Here is a 17,511-nt window from a genome sequence, read left to right on the forward strand (position 1 = left end):
ACTACATACCCTATTCCAACCACAAGAGATTCCCAAAATGAGGTATTGCAACTGCAGCAGTCACAAAATGTGCTATTACAGCCCACAGCTCATTCATGACAGCCTGCAGAGCACTCACAAAACTCACTCTTACTGCCCGTAAGCAATACACAACTCGTCCCAGGCAGCTCCCAAAATTCACTGTTACAACTCATAGGCAATTCATGGAACACACTATCACAACTCACAAACAACTCAGAATACCACACGTGTTAGTCAATCACTTGCAACTACAAACTTAAAGTCTGCCAAATATTCACTTACTCCTCCAGGTAAGGGCTTCCACGTAAGTTACCTTGGCCAGCATCTCGACTAAGGGAGAAGGTTCTCATCACCTGTTACTGCATAGCTGGAGAAGTTACTCCCAATTTCCAGCATGAATATTAGGGTTTTTATTCTCTGGTCTATGTGCCAGCGAGCAAGAGTGAGCCTGAGTGGATTATACCACTTGAGGTGTTTGTCTTTAGCGGTGTTTCCCCTTATCTTTAGTTATACATGGATGATGTTCCCTTCTGTATGCTCTATGTCTTGCGGAAGGTTCTCATCACCTGTTACTGCACAGCTGGAGAGGTTACTCCCAATTTCCAGCATGAATATTAGGGTTTTTATTCTCTGGTCTATGTGCCAGCGAGCAAGAGTGTGCCTGAGTGGATTATACCACTTGAGGTGTTTGTCTTTAGCGGTGTTTCGCCTTATCTTTAGTTATACATGGATGATGTTCCCTTCTGTATGCTCTATGTCTTGCATATCTTTGTATTGTCTGGGTCTGTTGAAACCAAAGGGAACCTCCAGCTTACCTTTGTCTTACTTTTCAGCAACTGAATGGTAGTTTGATTGGGACTCAGGGCACATTATTTGTTGGGCAATTTCAAGGCTCTACTCAAGTTTTGGTTCTTTGAATGATGCAGCACTGCCCTGTTTAGTTTTGTGCTTACCAGACAACTCAGGGCTCAGCTATCTTTGCAGCTCCCTATGGGTCGTCTCTGCAGAGACAGGGTCTCAAGGCTCTTGAAGGCTAAGTTGCTCTTGCAACCCTCCACGAGTTGCCTGGTGCACTGGACATTACCAGAACCTGTTTAAACTATGAGCCAGACTGATCCTTACTGAACTTTTATAACTATGGCATTATTTTGCCTGCCATTTTTTGGTGTGAAGACCGAAATATTTCACTTGCCACCTAACACGTTTTAAAGTGTCTATAGACTGTGTCAGGGAAGTCCAGTTAATACTGAAATATTTCTGCCATGAAAAGGCTCCCGAAGCCGCAGCATGGGATAACAGTTCTACTGCTGCAGTGCTACTGCGGTGGATGTATGTACTGAATTTACCAGCTTCACGCTATGGGATAGTGCTAGTGTTAAGAGAACTCAGCTTATCTATAGACTGTGTCGGGGAAGTCCAGTTAATACTGAAATATTTTTGCCATGAAAAGGCTCCTGAAGCCGCAGCATGGGATAACAGTTCTACCGCTGCAGTGCTACTGAGGTGGATGTATGTACTGAGTTGACCAGCTTCACGCTACGGGATAGTGCTAGTGTTAAGAGAACTCAGCTTTCTGTACCTTGTCAGGTATTGCCTTGCAACTCTTCAGGGGGACTTTTGTGTCTGGAAGAGTTACATTTGGGCTTTTTTTTTCAATTTCAAGCATGTTCGAGCAGGTAACTCTTAGTACACAACAGGCACCTTTTGGACTCCTGTAGTGGGTACTAAGTATCTACATGGCAGCCACCTGCCACTTACCCATTCATGTCACTGTTACTGCAGGGGTGTTCAAGAGCTAACCTGTGTTTGACAGAACGTATTGCTTGAGAAGACTGAGCCCCGGTTTAGGTTGGACTTACTTTACTCCAGGTGTATCTGCCTCTTAGTCATCTAATTGACTCTTGTACTTATTTAATGCTTGTTATTTGCACAATGAGTTTTTCACTCACTTAATGCTTGCAAATTAATTTTGTATCACTTTGCTTTTGCACTGAGGAGAGGTTATAGGTTAACAGTTAGAGCTGTTGGGTTGTAGTAAGCTTAGAAAATAAGAAAACGTAACAAATTTTCTGCGTTTACTTGTTTTCTTTTATGATCTGTTGCTGGTAACACATGCAGCTTTTCTGTTTTGAAGAAATTGTTGTGTTTCATTGGGTACTTTTTGTACCTTGGTCCAACTCTTATACTTGTAAGTTATTTTATGGTGATTTGGAGTCTCATGTTTTCAACAGGTAGCTTTTTCATCATTGAACCTTCTGCTGCATACAGAGGCCCTCATGTCTGTGATCAGTTTTCTAACAGCTGTTAGTCCATCAGGCAATGAAAGTAGGGAAGAAACACCGACTAAAGATGAAAAGCAAGAAGATGACACTAGATTGAAGAAAGGTACAGTTGAGATTGTCAAAGTGGTTGGTTCCGAAAGGATGTATTGCATACTGGCAAAACAATCAAATCCAGAGAAAGCTGATTAGCTTTGTAGTGTGGGGTGAAGGTTGAAGTTCATGTGATTGTGGCTCACCAAGCTGGAGGACTGATTTCAAATAAACAATAAATGTAACTATGATTTTAATCATGTTATCTTCAGGTGAGCATGCTATTCTTGTGTTTCATTGCCATTTCACAAATAGAACTGAATTTGTGTACGTAAGATTTCTGTAAGCTTCAAGGACTCAAACAACAGCATGATCTTGGTGTTCATGGTAAAATAAAGGAGATAGTCCTTTGATTATGCTGTGTTATTGATCTAGGCAATTTAAATATACTTTCAAAAAAGTAGTCAAGTCCTTTGCTAGGCTAATGAAAGTCTTGCCTTTCCTATAGCACACTGAAACACAAAAAAAGAATTTGTGTCAAAATAGGCTTGCGGGGGGAGCAGCTGCACTGTCTTTAATACTAAGTGCAAAACTTAAGCATGAGGTGAGCTGGAAATAAGGTGTCTAGTGAATGATGTTCAGAATCACTTATAATTTTACATGACTTAGGTTTGAATCTGCAGGCTGAAAAAGAAGCTGCTGCTGTGTTCAGTTTAACAAAGCCCATAAATATTTGAGCACATGGGTTAACACTGTGCTATTGGTTAGTGAACATGCAGACCATCAGCGAGATCTGATGTCTTTTGGTCTTCCCCCACAGATAGATAGATAGTTTCTGACACCTGTGGGTCTCTTCTCCTTATTCTTCTCAGCCTTAACACTTGCTTTTCTAAAGCCTGTGTGTTGACTGCCTAAAATAGGCTTCCAAGGTTTGCCATTTCTTGTAAGCTTGAAATTTAAGAGAAAACTTCCTACATTATGGTCTTGGAATAGAAAATATTAGATAACCTGACAAAAACACTACTGTGAACCTACCAAGTTATTGACTTAATGTTAAAATAAGTATACTGTGCAATTTATTTCCTCTTAACCAAGCAATTACCCTTCATTTTAAAAGTAAAGTTGTTCCAACAGAGAGTCATCTCTAGATGGAGTACTGTCAGTACTTGCTTGTAATTCTATGTCTGATATGTTTTACTCTTTATCAATGGAGTTGTCTTCAGGTGAAGACTCATTGCTCTAAGATGGGATATTGCAGACTTAATCATGATAGTGGTAATGAAACTACAGGAAACAAAACTAAGTCCTCTGAAAGCATAAAAAAAAATCCAAAACCAAACCCAAAACAAAACAAAACCCTAGACCAAAACAACCCTCAAATACTCTTAGGAGATTAAGTTAAATTATGAATTATGTGTACCCTGAAACTTGGCCTCCTCTCTCATTTCTAGTGGCTAGAACTTCCAAGGATAAGGATGTCTTTAACTTCAAGCTTTTTGCCAAGCTGCATGCCTTCTGCTTAAATATTTGTGATGAAAAAAAGCACATTGCGGAGATCAAGATACAAGGTATGAAATTATTTGTTAATAGTAATGATCTAATAGTTTAGTTTCAAGGCAACTGCAAATAATTGGACTGAAAGATATATAAGGTGTAAATTTTCAGCATCTGACTTTCTTTTTAAATTGTTATCTTGGATCAAATAGAGCTCTCATGTACAATCCACTCAGCAAGGGATGTGGTAACTGACTGACTGTTTGGAATCAGAGGAAAGAATCGAGTGTGTTCAGGGATTTTTATTTTTTTTGGTGGGATTTTAAAATCTTTGAATTTAATAAGCTATTAAAAAAGATAATTGGTTGTTGCAATGTAACTTTTCTCACCTCCCCTACTGATGTCATGTTTCCTTACCCTGAAAATGAGTCTTCTGTTATGCAATACTACTGTTTCTCTCTTTATACTTCACAGGTCTTGACTCATCTCTTCTCCTTCAGCCAAGTCACACTGTGTTCTTTGCCCGACTTAAAGACATAGTTGTCACAGATGTTGATTCAAGGACCCTTCATAAAAAAGTACTCAACTTACAAGATTTTAAGTTTTACCTGATTATTAGTTAGTTTTGTGTGTGTATGTGAAATGTAATGTGTATTCTTATTCCCTGTTTCTTTAAATATTTGATTTGTCATGAACAATTATTTTCAAATAAGATACGTGGTAAAGCACAGCTTTCATATTAGAAGAATGCAAGTCCCGGAAGATTAAAAAAGACAAAACAAACAAACAAAAAAACCCCTAAGTTGTACAACTTATAAACTGACAATATATTTAGTTCTTCTTTGTGCTAATTACCTTTTTAGAAACTGCTAATGACTGGGAGGTACTATTTCTCTCTTTCTAGGCTGTGTCTATAGTAGGAGATGAAGTTTTCAGTTTCAATCTGACATTAGATCCATATGCTACTGAGGGAGAAGCCTATACTGACATGTCAAAAGTGGATGGTACTGTATCTTTGAAAGTAGGCTGTATTCAAATAGTATACCTTCACAAATTTCTCGTGTCTCTTCTGGTGAGTTTCTTTTTTTTTTTCTTTTCTTTTCATGTTTCTGCTGCATTCTCAAATTAGTCTTCCTTGTTTGTGTCCTCTGTACAAGTGGTAACTTAAGTTTCTGACAGAGAAAGGATAGGCTTAATTTTTCATGTGTGCTATTAAAGAACTTTGATAGGTAAGTTTTAACAGGTTTGAGTTTCAAAAAACTGATACAGTGCAAGTAGGTCACTTCCCACTTTGGAAATAGAGAAAATCTTGGTGCTATTAAAGTATGTCGGAGGTTTTGTGTTCGCTGCTCTCTCCACTCTGGCAAAAACCTGAGTTCATTGCAAAAGTATCTGATCTAACAGGTGAGGCAGAACTTTCTACAAGGTTAGATGCTATTAGGACTGCAAATTAATCACTACAAATATTTGTACCTTAGGTATTTTAGTGTTGGCTTTTTCAATAAAGAGCTAGTGGGCTTTCTGTCAGTAATGGTTTTAATAGGAATTAGTATTCACGGAGAGCAAAGAGGGGCTCTTAAAAGAATACATCTCTAAAAGCTTAATGAGGTAAAGGAATCTTGTAGCTAGTGAAGGAAGAAAAAGTAGAGATGGGTTTATAATGAACAGATTGTACTGGTTAGTACATTTTTGACCCTCTATTTGAAGTCACAACAGAAGGCACATTGTTGTCTTACCCCAGGGAAAATTTAACACAGTGGGCAGCATAATTGATGGTTGATGTTTGTTGTGGTTGATGTTGTAAAATGAGAGAATAATTTGGATGAAAAAATTGTTTACAGATATTTCTTCTTTCTCTTTAACTGCTTATTCTAGACCTTCTTGAACAACTTTCAGACAGCTAAGGAGACACTGAGTGCTGCTACAATCCAAGCTGCAGAAAAGGCTGCTACCAGTGTAAAAGACCTGGCTCAAAGGAGTTTTCGACTTGCAATGGACATTTACTTGAAAGCACCAGTTATAGTCATTCCTCAGTCCTCAGTTTCCCCCAATGCTGTAGTAGTAGATCTTGGCTTGATTAAGGTTCAGAACCAGTTTTGCTTGGTGTCTGTAGAAGGCATTTCGCTCCCTCCAGTCATTGACAAAATGGATGTGCAGCTGACAAAGCTGAAACTGTCCAGGTAAAGTGCATTTCACTACTTAATGCTTAGCTAATTGGTAATATTAAGGCTCTATAGGATACTAATCTACTTGCTTAGAAACAATGATTGCTGACTGTCAAATATTTGATGTTAAAATACTAACCTGCTGTCTTAAGGACAAATAGATCAGTAGTAAAATAAGATAAGCTCAGGAAGCTGTTTAAGCCTAAAGAGACACGACGTTTGAGATTTTAAGACGTTACTTTGAAAATGTAACGTATGACTTAACTTCTAAGTTTCCTACCATGTGTTGTTTCTATCTCCCCTCCCTTTTGTTTTAAGGACCTCTATGGAGACAGGTTTGTCACATCCAGACATTCAGATACTTCACCCGATTAATTTAAGCCTGTCTGTGAAACGAAATCTGTCTGCAGCTTGGTTTCACAAATTGCCTGTACTGGAGATCATGGGGTATCTGGATACAATGAATGTAAGTCTTGTGAAAAGATGGTGAGAAGCTTGCAATAATACTTAATGTAAGACTAACCTTTGGGTTATTTCTGAACACAAAGGTGCAATGAGATGCAGTTTTTTAGTTGCTGTGGAGTGAGTTTCAGGGATGTCAGTAGTGTTCAACGTACCTGTGTGTGTTTTGAAAGTGTCGTATGAAACACCCGAACTGCTGTGTGCATTTATTAGACCGAGAGAGAAAAGAAAACTGAAAGGGATGTCAAAAAGTCTTTATTCCCTGCCATAAGGAAGGACCAACTTAATGTTTCTGTGACCAGTTTTCCAAGCAAGTCTTTTTTCAGTAACAAAAAAAATCTGGAATCTTTTTAAGAATTTACATTTATCCAAATATTTGCCATAGTAACTCAGCTTTGTAACTTTCTTGAGATCAAGGGAGACAGTTAGTTGTGTTTTGTGGCAGTTTATATACTGTGAAAGAAAAGAATAGGTACATCTTGGGTGAAACTGGAATTAAAATATCATGAAGTAGCATGTCATTTACAGGCAAGTATTAAAAGCATAGGTATGCTAAGTAAAGGCTGCAATAATAACATATTGATTGAAGTCATAAATTTCTTCAATCTCCTAATTGTTTAGCAATAAGCAGGTAAAAGAACTTCGTTGTGTTATTTAAGGGACTGTAAATAAGCACTCTTTTTGCCAGGAAACATTGTTCTGCATTGCTAGCTAGTGATAAGTTTGAAGAAGAATAATTTTTTCCTGAGAACTGTCTTCTGCAATTTTGTAGGTTGTATTAAGTCAAGAGGATTTGAATGTCTTCCTCAAAGTATTGACGGAAAACCTTCGTGAAGCAGAAGAAAAACAAACTCAGGCAAAATTGGTACTGCAAAAGGAAGGTCAGAGGAGGAATTTTTGTCATGATTATTAAATATGTTATGTTTCAGGAATAACGAGAAGCATTTATTATCTAGAAAGCAAGCTTAGATGTGAGAATATGATGAGTAACTGATGTACTCGAATCTTTTTAATTTTGCAAGAATAGTGCATCAAACGTTTAATACTTCAAAAAAGTGGAAACATTCTGAGACAAAATTTGGCAACTATGTTAGCAAATTGTCAAAGAACTAGCAAGGTGTCGAGATGCCAGAGTTGTCTTCTTGCCAGAACATGTTTTTATTTCCTTTGCCTGCTCTGAAGTTTAAGTCTCTGCTTGTAGAGTGTTGCTAGCTTATGTAAGCCATCAAAATGAATAAAAGAATTGGATGTGTTTCTTGAGCCAAACAGATGGTGTCAATTTCAAAAGTTAACCAATTTATTGCATACTTCAGGTAAAACCAAAGAAATGGAGAAATCTGTTTTGACACATGATAAGAGTGTTCCAGAAGGAATGCTGTCTGAAAAGAGAAAAAGAACATTAAATGAAGATGTAATCAATATGCTACTTAATTTTGAAATCAAAGAGGTATGTATCCATCTGTAAAATTTATTGTTACTGGATCCAGTAGTCAAGTCTGTTGCTTAGAAGTAGTGGGCTATAAAGTCCATTTTAACTCTTTAAAAAGAGTACATACCAACAGAAAGAAAACAAACAAACCTCTTGCAGTCACCTAGCCTTAATCCTTCATAATACTGCATATAATTCTTTTCAGTAACAAACCAGTTGACGTAGTTAAGCTCGAACTAGTACTCTAGTGCCTTTTCTTCCAGACCAGTATGATTTGTAGTAACTGTTTTTTCCGTATTCAAACTTTATGTGGCAATGCGTAGTGTCTGATTACAAAACTAAAGCATAGCTTGACAAGGTAAAGGTATACTGTTAGGCCAACAAGATTAAATTCTAGCCAAATTAACAGGCTTGGATTTTTGTTTTGTTGTTGAAGGAATTAAGAAGTGATTGGTTGCTAGGCCATGAGGAACAGATCGGGGAGGGAGGAAAAAATCTTCAACAAACTAATGTTGTAGGTTCTCTTTGTAAAAAGGCAAAATATCTCGATTAATACTGCTTTTGAAGCTTAGCATGTGATAATGTCTGGACAGCTTTACTGAAATAGTGATTTTTTAAATTTTTTTCCCCCCATATTCAAGGTTGTAATAACCTTGATGAATCAGGTTCAGAAGGAGAGATATCCATTACATATTCTAACTGTGCTACAGCTTGGAACTGAAACTAAAATTAGAAATCATGAATTGACAGCAGCAGCATATTTGAAAAAAATTATGATGAGGTGCATTGAAATAAAAGGTGAGTCTTCTAGAACTGGCATGCAGTCGGTACAGTGTGTGCAGTCAGCTTCTGTAGCAAGAGGATAGCATGGTCAAAAATAATAATTAGCTGGGGAAAGAAAAGGCAGGAAGTTACATGCTAAAATCACTTAATGATTCTGTCTTTTGTAATTTAGATTAAATTGATCTCTCTTACCTGATACCAAGTTTTGCTCCTATTCCTAGAGTTAGCTCGAGTAATTTATCGGAGTTAGTTGCCTGCTTTGAGCAGGAGTAGTCATTCCAGGGAAGTATTCTATCTGATCAGTGTGTTTTGATGAGCTTCTGAATCTGCTTTGTGATCAGTTCTGGCAGCACTGAAATCCAGTGTGCTTCCTTGATTGGTCAGGTAACAATTCAAAGTGGTGTTGAAATAATAACTGAAATAGCCATGTATTCAAAATAGGAAAGTATGGTTTTGAATATAAAAACCTCAAGATAAGAATGTAACGCTATACTATAGGAATGCAAATAACTTTCTGATTTGGAATCTTTCAGGGCCAAGATAAGCTAATTTTGACTAATTTAATAATAAAAAACTTAATACAGCATTTCACAAGGTAATGCTTAATCTGCAGCTTTCTCAGTGAATAGATGTTTGCCTTCACTGTTTCAGCCAGAGGAGTATATAATTAATGTATAATTGAGAATTAGCATGGTGGCACTTCATCGGTGGAGTAAAACTTGTGTGTGGAAATACTTCACACGTTTATTTCTTTATTTGCAGACTCAAAAGGAGATCCTCTTTGCATTATTAATTCTTCAAGTGAGACAGATGAACATCTTCTGCAGATGGAATACATTAAGGTTTCAGTACCTTTTGACTAAGATGATATGGGGAGTAAAATAAGGCTTCCATACTTAGCCTGTGCTAGGTTTTTTTTGCTTGTTTTAAAACCTGTAGGATTTGCATCTAAACCTTATCTAGATCTTCTCTCAAATACCTATTTTTCAACTTACCATTTCATTGCACTCTCCACTGCTTCCAAATAGTGCTTGCGTCAGAAGTCAACAAAATTACTGAAGTTACTTGTGAAGCCGAGTGTTTGTGTGCATTCTTCTCTGTGAGCAATACAGCTTAGTACCTTTGTGAAACTTAATAGGTGAGATAGTCTTAGTATATGTAAGTGATAGGTGGCTCTCTACAGGTGGTAAAACTAGCATTTGAGGAGTTATTTGTTGGTAACTAGAACATGTATTTAAAACAAGCGCCCTTCAAAAACTGCACAAATACTTGGGAATTTGATAGGTTGTAGAATCAGTGAGCTGCTCATACTGTTTATCTGTAAGGATGTAGTTTTTATAGAGAAAAACATGTTAATTTGTTCTAAGTGTGAAGCATTGATCCGGTTTAAACAGATCCTGGTTAAGAGAAAGTTTTGTAACTGGCCAGTTGAACTTTCACAAATTATGTGCTTTAAAATGTTACTGAGCAAAACATTATGAGTATCCCATTCTGGTTGCCTTGATTGAGTTCTTTACTTTAGAGATCTTGTTTCTTCAGGCTTCATCACTTTTCTTTCTTTTCTTTTGCAATGGGAATAATCCGTGTGTGTGTGTGTGTATGTGTAGTAAGTTCAATTAATTTAATTAATGAATTTGGGTAATTCAACAGAGACTGACTGTGTGCTTGGTCTTTTTTATCTTCCTTTGAAAGGCTGATGCTGATGGACCAGACTTTGTTACTACTTACAGAAGCACCAAGCAAAACATCAGTGTAAGTACTGGATGTATTTATTTTTTTTTAATCTTCTCAAATAGTAAGAGCTACTTAACCACTTCAATGAGAAATCCAGAAGGAAAAAAGTCGGGTTTTGTTTTGTTTTTCCCAGAGGTATTTAATGTATTAATTTTTTTAACTAGAAGCTGTACATTTTTAGCTAGCTAAAATGTATAAGGACATATTTCTAACTGAGGCCTGTAGGATGTGTGTTTTCTGGAATGATACACTTAGCAGCATGTGAAATGAAGGCTCTGTGTTTCAGAGCTTGGAACAGTGAAACCGAGATGTGAGGTGAAATGTCAAAAAAGCATTCTCAGAGGTCTTGTGTTCAATCAGTCCTTTTTTTTTCTTTTCCTGAAAGCAACTATTCATGTGTAGTTTTCCATGGCTTCAGTGACTTCTGAAGTAAGCAGGTCATCTTGCTTTCAAAAATTTTCCTTTAGAGTAATAGTCACGGGTGGAGCTTGCTTCTTGACAGCCATGTGTGGAATTTGAAGTGGCTGGACTACTTTAGAGTCAAGAAAGCTGACATCCCAATAAAACCAGCATTTAGCAAGAGTTGATTTGGGCTAGGATAAATCGGCGAGCTGATGCTAGGCTTCACTAAGTAATACTGGCTGGAGTAGTTGCTATTCATGTACTTTCTGTTCTGATCGCTAATCTTGAACATTGTTGTTTTGTTGTGTCATACCAGCTAAAATATGTCTATACATGGTTCTGAAGATGCCAAAGTGCTCAATAGTCCACAATGAAATACAGCAGAACTGGGTGAGCTTCCTGAAAAAGCATAGTGACATGAAGCAGCAATTTTTGGATGAGCATAGTTCATCTGTAGCTATTTTAAGCTTCCCTTCCATAGCTCCCTCATATGTTCTGGAGCTTGTGTGGTGTTAAGTTAAAGGAGAAAGAAGGATGAGGTACTTGTGAAACTGAGCAAGGCACTTTTTTTTCCCCTTCTCTCCAATTCTGTGACAGTTACTCTTAAGTTGTTATACTATAGACTGCTACTAATCACAAGGTTACTTTGTCTCCTTGCCCTCATCTTAGGTCGTCTTTTCCTGTCTGGACATAGTACTTCACACAGAGGCTTTGCTTTCCATCATGAGTTTTTTAACATTCAGCGTTCCATCAGGTGGTCTTCCCAGTACTCACAAAGCATCAGACCACAAGCCTCAAATAAAAGAACAAGAAAAAGGAAGTGCTCTTAAACCAGGTAATGTGTTATTAGAAAGGCTGTGCTTTTGCTGCTTAACAACATCTAGCGTTTGGTTTCAAAGGTTACCATTTCAGGTGAAAGTGTTGCAGACTGGTGGAAAAACAGCACATGCACAACTGCACATGGGGAGAAAATCTCATTTAAAAAAAAGCCAGATATTTTTGCTGTTCCTTAATTTTACAAATTCTCCTTACTCAATGTAACTTTTTCCTAGGTAGTGGTCTGACTTGTATAATAAAAGCCAAATAGATGATGTTGCAGTGAACGATACTTTCACTGATGCCTTTCCAAAGCATCGGTGTCAGAACTTTGTTGCCCTCCAGTCTGAAGGCTCTAAAGAGTGCTTGTGTTGCTGAAAATAAACATTCTTGAGCCCTGGAGAAGCAAAGAAAAATTCTAAACTGAAGGGTGCTTATTTTAATAATTGCTATCTGTAACCTTAAATTAGTGTGAGTTTTTGTATGGAAACTCCTTGAGAATGTTTCGTTGAGTGCTGTGTGGTTGATTCTTGTGTTGGTAGTGTTCTTTGGGAAATTCCAGGTTTTCTAATCCTACATCTACTGGGATTGAGTTTAGTGGCTTTGCATTTTGTGTTCTGCAGGCACCTTGAATGTTGTTGCAGAAAGTTTTTTTTCACCTAATATGCCTAAATTGGCTTTCCTACTCTGTCCAGGAAGAACATTTCTCATGTGAGATAGTGTTTCAAAGAATGAAATGTACACTGTATTCAGCATACTGTTGTGTGAAAACCATATATTCATGAGGAGAAAAATTGATGATCTTGATTGCTGTTTGCCTGTGTCAGTCAGTGACTGTTCTTATGCCAGAAGAAAGCTGTATTAATAAAAGACTTATTTCACCTCTTGACTAATAATTAGCAGTAACTTCTAGGAAATAACTGCAGGTTGCTTTATAAATAGTTCATGTATATACAAAACAAATAATCTAACCTTTTTTTAAAAAAAAGACATATATTGAAGTTTTTGTATGTGTCTTGTGTTTCGTATTCAGTGTCCAGTTATGCAGCCCATGACGATATCTGTGAATTAAAGCTCACTGCAAGGCTAAATGCATTCAGTATTAACTTCTAGGAAATAACTGCAGGTTGCTTTATAAATAGTTCATGTATATACAAAACAAATAATCTAACCTTTTTTTAAAAAAAAGACATATATTGAAGTTTTTGTATGTGTCTTGTGTTTCGTATTCAGTGTCCAGTTATGCAGCCCATGACGATATCTGTGAATTAAAGCTCACTGCAAGGCTAAATGCATTCAGTATTACAGTGTGTGACAAAGAAAAAGACGTATAATGAAGTTTTTGTATGTGTCTTGTGTTTCCTATTCAGTGTCCAGTTATGCAGCCCATGATGATATCTGTGAATTAAAACTCACTGCAAGGCTAAATGCATTCAGTATTACAGTGTGTGATCAGACCTGTAGAATTGCAGACATTAGAATACAAGGTAAGGTTTTTCTAATTTAAATATTACATTAGTTGGTTGTAGCAAGAAATCTATTATTCCTCTCCATTGAAAGGCTAGTGTGTGCACTGTGGATGTCTCTCTAACAAATGTTTGAATACATTTTTATTGTATGATAGGACTGTAGTTAAGTATTCCAGTAGCCAGAATGCCCACAAAAGAAGAAAATGTTTGACTCAGAAAAAGAAGGCAATTAATTTCTAAGTGAAGTAAAATTAAAAGAAAGGAAGGCATTATGTTATAAATGACAAAAGTTTCAATTTTCTCATAGGTAAATCCTAGTTAGTGTTGGGAATTTTTACTCTAGTCTTAGAGTCGATTTATATTGGTGGATTTGTCATATGTAGTAAGGTCATGATTTCTGTCTTGGGCTTAGCATTGGTCTATACATAGTAGAGTACTGAATTCTAAGCTGTTCTTATTCTTTATACTCAGTTATAAATAATGTTTCTTTTTAAAAGGTGTTTCCTTAATAAATGCTCTTCAACAAATTTCTGTCGTCTTCCTTTTGTCTCGAATCAGGAATGGATGCATCTGTAGCTATGAAAACTAAAAAGATTAAAGTATTCTCCAGACTTGAGGACATTGTAATTACTAATGTTGATCCAAAAACAATCCATAAAAAGGTGATGTATTGTGCAGATTGTAACCAAATGAAAAGACCTAGTTCTTTAAGCTGTTTAAGGGCAGCACTGTAGGTGATTGGCTGTGTTGTACAATACTAAGTACCATGTAATGTACCAAATATTAAACAAACTTTTGTTAGTTATTTTCCTTTATCTCAGGGAAGCAAAACATATTTCCATTTGATATTTAATTCTTTTTAATCATGTTTGCATTGATGTGTCTAATTCTGAGTATCGGGGGTGAAATATAAAATAGACTATAGATAAGAGAGGAGAAGGGACGTACCGTAGAACAACTGATTCGATTACCTTTTGTGGCTAGCATATATGTGTCCAAGTATTGTTGATAAGTTGCAGTTGACCGTTTTGTGGCAATATTTCTTGTTTGGTAACTTAAGCAATAATTCTATCATTATGGAATATTAACTCTATGGACTTAATCTTCTAGGCTGTCTCCATAATGGGAGATGAAGTGTTTAGATTTCACTTGTCACTTTATCCAGATGCTACTGCAGGGGACGCCTACGCTGATATGTCAAAGGTGGATGGTAAAATGTCTCTGAAAGTGGGCTGCATTCAAATAATTTACATACATAAATTCTTTATGTCTCTTTTGGTAAGACATTAGTTTCAGTTCTCTTTCTTGACATTAAAAGTTTTTTTTAATAAAATAAAATGTAATCAGCTCTTTGTGAGCTCCAGTGACCTGATATACAAACAACATATAGAAGTGTTGTGCTGGAGAAGTGTCACTTAAGTAGCACTGCTTTATAGAACAGTCACAAATAAGGAGAATGATGACAAAACAAGTAATGAATTGAGTTGATAGCTTTAATAATATCTTTAAAATCAAAGAGAGAAGCTATATCTTGGCTTGCGTGTGAGTCTAACCTTTTTTATCTTTTGAAACTCGCATAGTTGAGTTAGAAGTTTAATATTTCTGCCACAGCTGTACTATTTTACTTAGATTTATGTTTTGTCTGGGCCTTGTGCTTTTTTGCGAGGCGTATTTGCTTTCATGGAACTCTTACTTTTTTTCATTACCTATTAATAGAACTTCCTAAACAGTTTCCAAACGGCGCAAGAAGCCCTGACTGCAGTCACTGTCCAGGCGGCAGAAATGGCTGCTTCCAGCATGAAAGACTTAGCTAAAAAGAGCTTCCGTCTCTTAATGGATGTCAACTTGAAAGCGCCAGTTATAGTTGTTCCTGAATCTTCAACTTCTTATAATGCCTTGGTAGCTGATCTTGGCTTAATCAGAGTTCAGAATGAATTCAGACTGGTGTCTTCAGATGAATCTTCTCTTCCTCCAGTTATTGACAACATGGATGTTCAACTAACTCATTTGAAATTATCAAGGTATACATAGTTTTCTTCTGAGATTAAAAGTGTTTGTAAAGAAAATGAGTCCATGTTCTCTATGCAGCATTGTTCTATTATTTAAAGGTGATTTGAAACCAAACACACACACACACAGCTAATTTTAGGAGAGCTTTTAGACAGGGACACATGTCCACAATCTCTAAAACTTCTTGGAAAGAAGGGGATGATAGGACGGTAACTGAGTTCATCTTAAGCGCATACCTGGGCATAAGTGCATGTAAGCACGCATCATTGTTAATTTAAAAATAAGTCTATCCATAATTCTGCTAGATTAGTATGATATTATTTGGGGTTCTGCAACTACTATATATTTTTCCTCTGCTGTTTCCACTGTCTTTTGTAGGTGTATTATATCTGCAGATTCTCAACCAGATTCTGAAATTCTGTGTCCTGTGAGTTTGACTTTACTGGTCCAGAGAAATTTAGCAGCAACTTGGTATCATAAAACCCCAACAGTTGGTATCAAAGGAGACCTAAAACCAATGCAGGTAATATCATGGCATGTCAGAGCTACATCAGAAGTTACCTTTGTTCTCAGAATGATACTGAGCCTAGTTAAGGAGCTTGTAAACTCCTTGCAATTTGGATTCTTTACAGAATTGTAGAATCATAGAATAGTTTGGGTTGGAAGGGACCTTAAAAGATCATCTAGTTCCAACCCACCTGCCGTGGGCAGGGACACCTTCCCCTAGAGCAGGTTACTCAAAGCCTCATCCAGCTTTGCCTTGGATGCTTTCAGGAATGGGGCATCCACAACTTCTCTGGGCAACCTGTGCCAGTGCCTAATCACCTTCACAGTGAAGAATTTCTTCCTTCTAGCCAATCTAAATCTACCCTCTTTCAGTTAATGTTAAAATACTTGCAGCTTGACTCTCCAGTTTCTACATCTGTTAAGAGTTTTGATGTTGTGTAATGAGTAGTTTTGGTGTAGCTGCATAAAAATGGAATAAAACCTATTTTTATTTTTCTGGATGTCTGTTGGAGCTGTCCTTTGACTCAACAGTCAGTGAAGTCATTGATGTTATCTGTTGAGTTAGCATTTAAATTCTAGATTTAAGATTGAAAATTGTTTCATCTGTAATATTCAGGTTATTTGAGTGTTTAGTAGGTTTATTAGAAATTAAAAGGGTAGATGTGGATCTCTAATATACAGCAGTTCAAAAATGTGATTGATATCTTTGCAGAGGGAGGGCTTTACTTTCTCTTTTCCTACATTGACTGTATGGATTTAAGTGTGTTCAAACAGACTTGGGGGCCTTTTAGTTGTTTATGAGCCCTGTTTTGTTCCTGTATCTGTGCTGTGGCCAAATGTAGCACTGGTGAAACACAGAAGAATAAGATATTGAAGGAGTACCAGTAAAAACAAACAAACAACAACAAAAAAACCCAACAAAACCCAAAATATTCTAACACTATTATGGATGAAGGGACTGCATTTTGTCCCTTATTACAGCTTATTTTTATCATGATCATGTTATGTTACAATTGGATTCAGATTCATTAACTCTTTAAAGGTCTTCAGAATTACATTTGCTTTAGTGTATGCAATGTGAATCTTGTCTTTAATGTAACCCCATGATATTTCTGGATTGCTGAATTGTCAAGAAGTGCTTTTGATTTTCCATTATGCATATTGTTAGCAGGTGAAGAGCCTTTGCCAGACTAGAAACTGTTTATCATGTGGAGCATTAGTTCTTTTAACTCCTGTTCATAAAAAGTAAAAAAATGCTATTTTAGGAAAAATGGGAAAATTACATAGGAGGGTTTGGCCAGGATTATTTTGTCTAGAGAGTTTGTTTGTGGTTGAAGCAACATGCTGTTTCTTCTCAAAATTTGCATAATATTGATAAAGATAGAGCTCTGTGTTGGAAAGAAATAAGTTCTCCAGAAATGAAGTTGTGGCTTTATCACTTTACAGGTTGCACTCAGTGAAGATGATCTAACTGTTGTCATGAAAATTTTACTTGAAAACCTTGGAGGGGCGGCTTCTCAGCCAAATACTGTGCAAGAGAATGTTGAAGATACACAGATACCTAAAAAAGGGAAAGTTCCAGATGAATCTGGTTTCTGTGAGGGTATGTTCAATTCAAAAGTTGAATATGTTTAGCAGAAGACTGTTTGCAAATTCAAACATCATATTTATCTGAAGCACTTAAATGTGTGTAAATTATTTTTCTTAATTGTTACATATGTGTTGTGTACACGAAAAATTATAAATAAGAATGTATGCACGTGTATGGAGTGTGAGCTGTTGATGGTCAGAAGTTTTTGTAGTGTCTTTTTTGCAATTCATCTTTTATAGGTTGTTATTCTTTGGTCTGTATCAATGACTCCTATAAGTTGCAGGTGGTTTAAAGAAAAACCAACTGCCCCAGAAAG

The 17,511-nt window shown here is 36.6% G+C and overlaps 1 protein-coding gene across 1 annotated transcript in view; it reads left to right on the plus strand.

Annotated features, from left to right (window-relative positions):
• Positions 1–17,511, plus strand: part of VPS13C (vacuolar protein sorting 13 homolog C (S. cerevisiae)) — a gene marked incomplete at its 5' end in the record, with an annotated part of 89,694 nt that overhangs the window by 27,152 nt on the left and 45,031 nt on the right. Inside the window, 18 exons of the mRNA XM_010191723.1 lie at positions 2,253–2,406; positions 3,785–3,901; positions 4,302–4,405; positions 4,732–4,899; positions 5,703–6,007; positions 6,311–6,458; positions 7,227–7,335; positions 7,768–7,901; positions 8,525–8,681; positions 9,429–9,508; positions 10,359–10,418; positions 11,472–11,637; positions 12,989–13,105; positions 13,646–13,749; positions 14,198–14,365; positions 14,804–15,108; positions 15,476–15,620; positions 17,051–17,207. Of these exons, the coding sequence (XP_010190025.1) occupies positions 2,253–2,406; positions 3,785–3,901; positions 4,302–4,405; positions 4,732–4,899; positions 5,703–6,007; positions 6,311–6,458; positions 7,227–7,335; positions 7,768–7,901; positions 8,525–8,681; positions 9,429–9,508; positions 10,359–10,418; positions 11,472–11,637; positions 12,989–13,105; positions 13,646–13,749; positions 14,198–14,365; positions 14,804–15,108; positions 15,476–15,620; positions 17,051–17,207 (2,698 nt within the window). The remainder of the gene's footprint in view (positions 1–2,252; positions 2,407–3,784; positions 3,902–4,301; positions 4,406–4,731; positions 4,900–5,702; positions 6,008–6,310; positions 6,459–7,226; positions 7,336–7,767; positions 7,902–8,524; positions 8,682–9,428; positions 9,509–10,358; positions 10,419–11,471; positions 11,638–12,988; positions 13,106–13,645; positions 13,750–14,197; positions 14,366–14,803; positions 15,109–15,475; positions 15,621–17,050; positions 17,208–17,511) is intronic.

Source organism: Mesitornis unicolor, unplaced genomic scaffold (assembly GCF_000695765.1).
Source record: "Mesitornis unicolor isolate BGI_N332 unplaced genomic scaffold, ASM69576v1 scaffold279, whole genome shotgun sequence".
NCBI classification, from domain to species: domain Eukaryota; kingdom Metazoa; phylum Chordata; class Aves; order Mesitornithiformes; family Mesitornithidae; genus Mesitornis; species Mesitornis unicolor.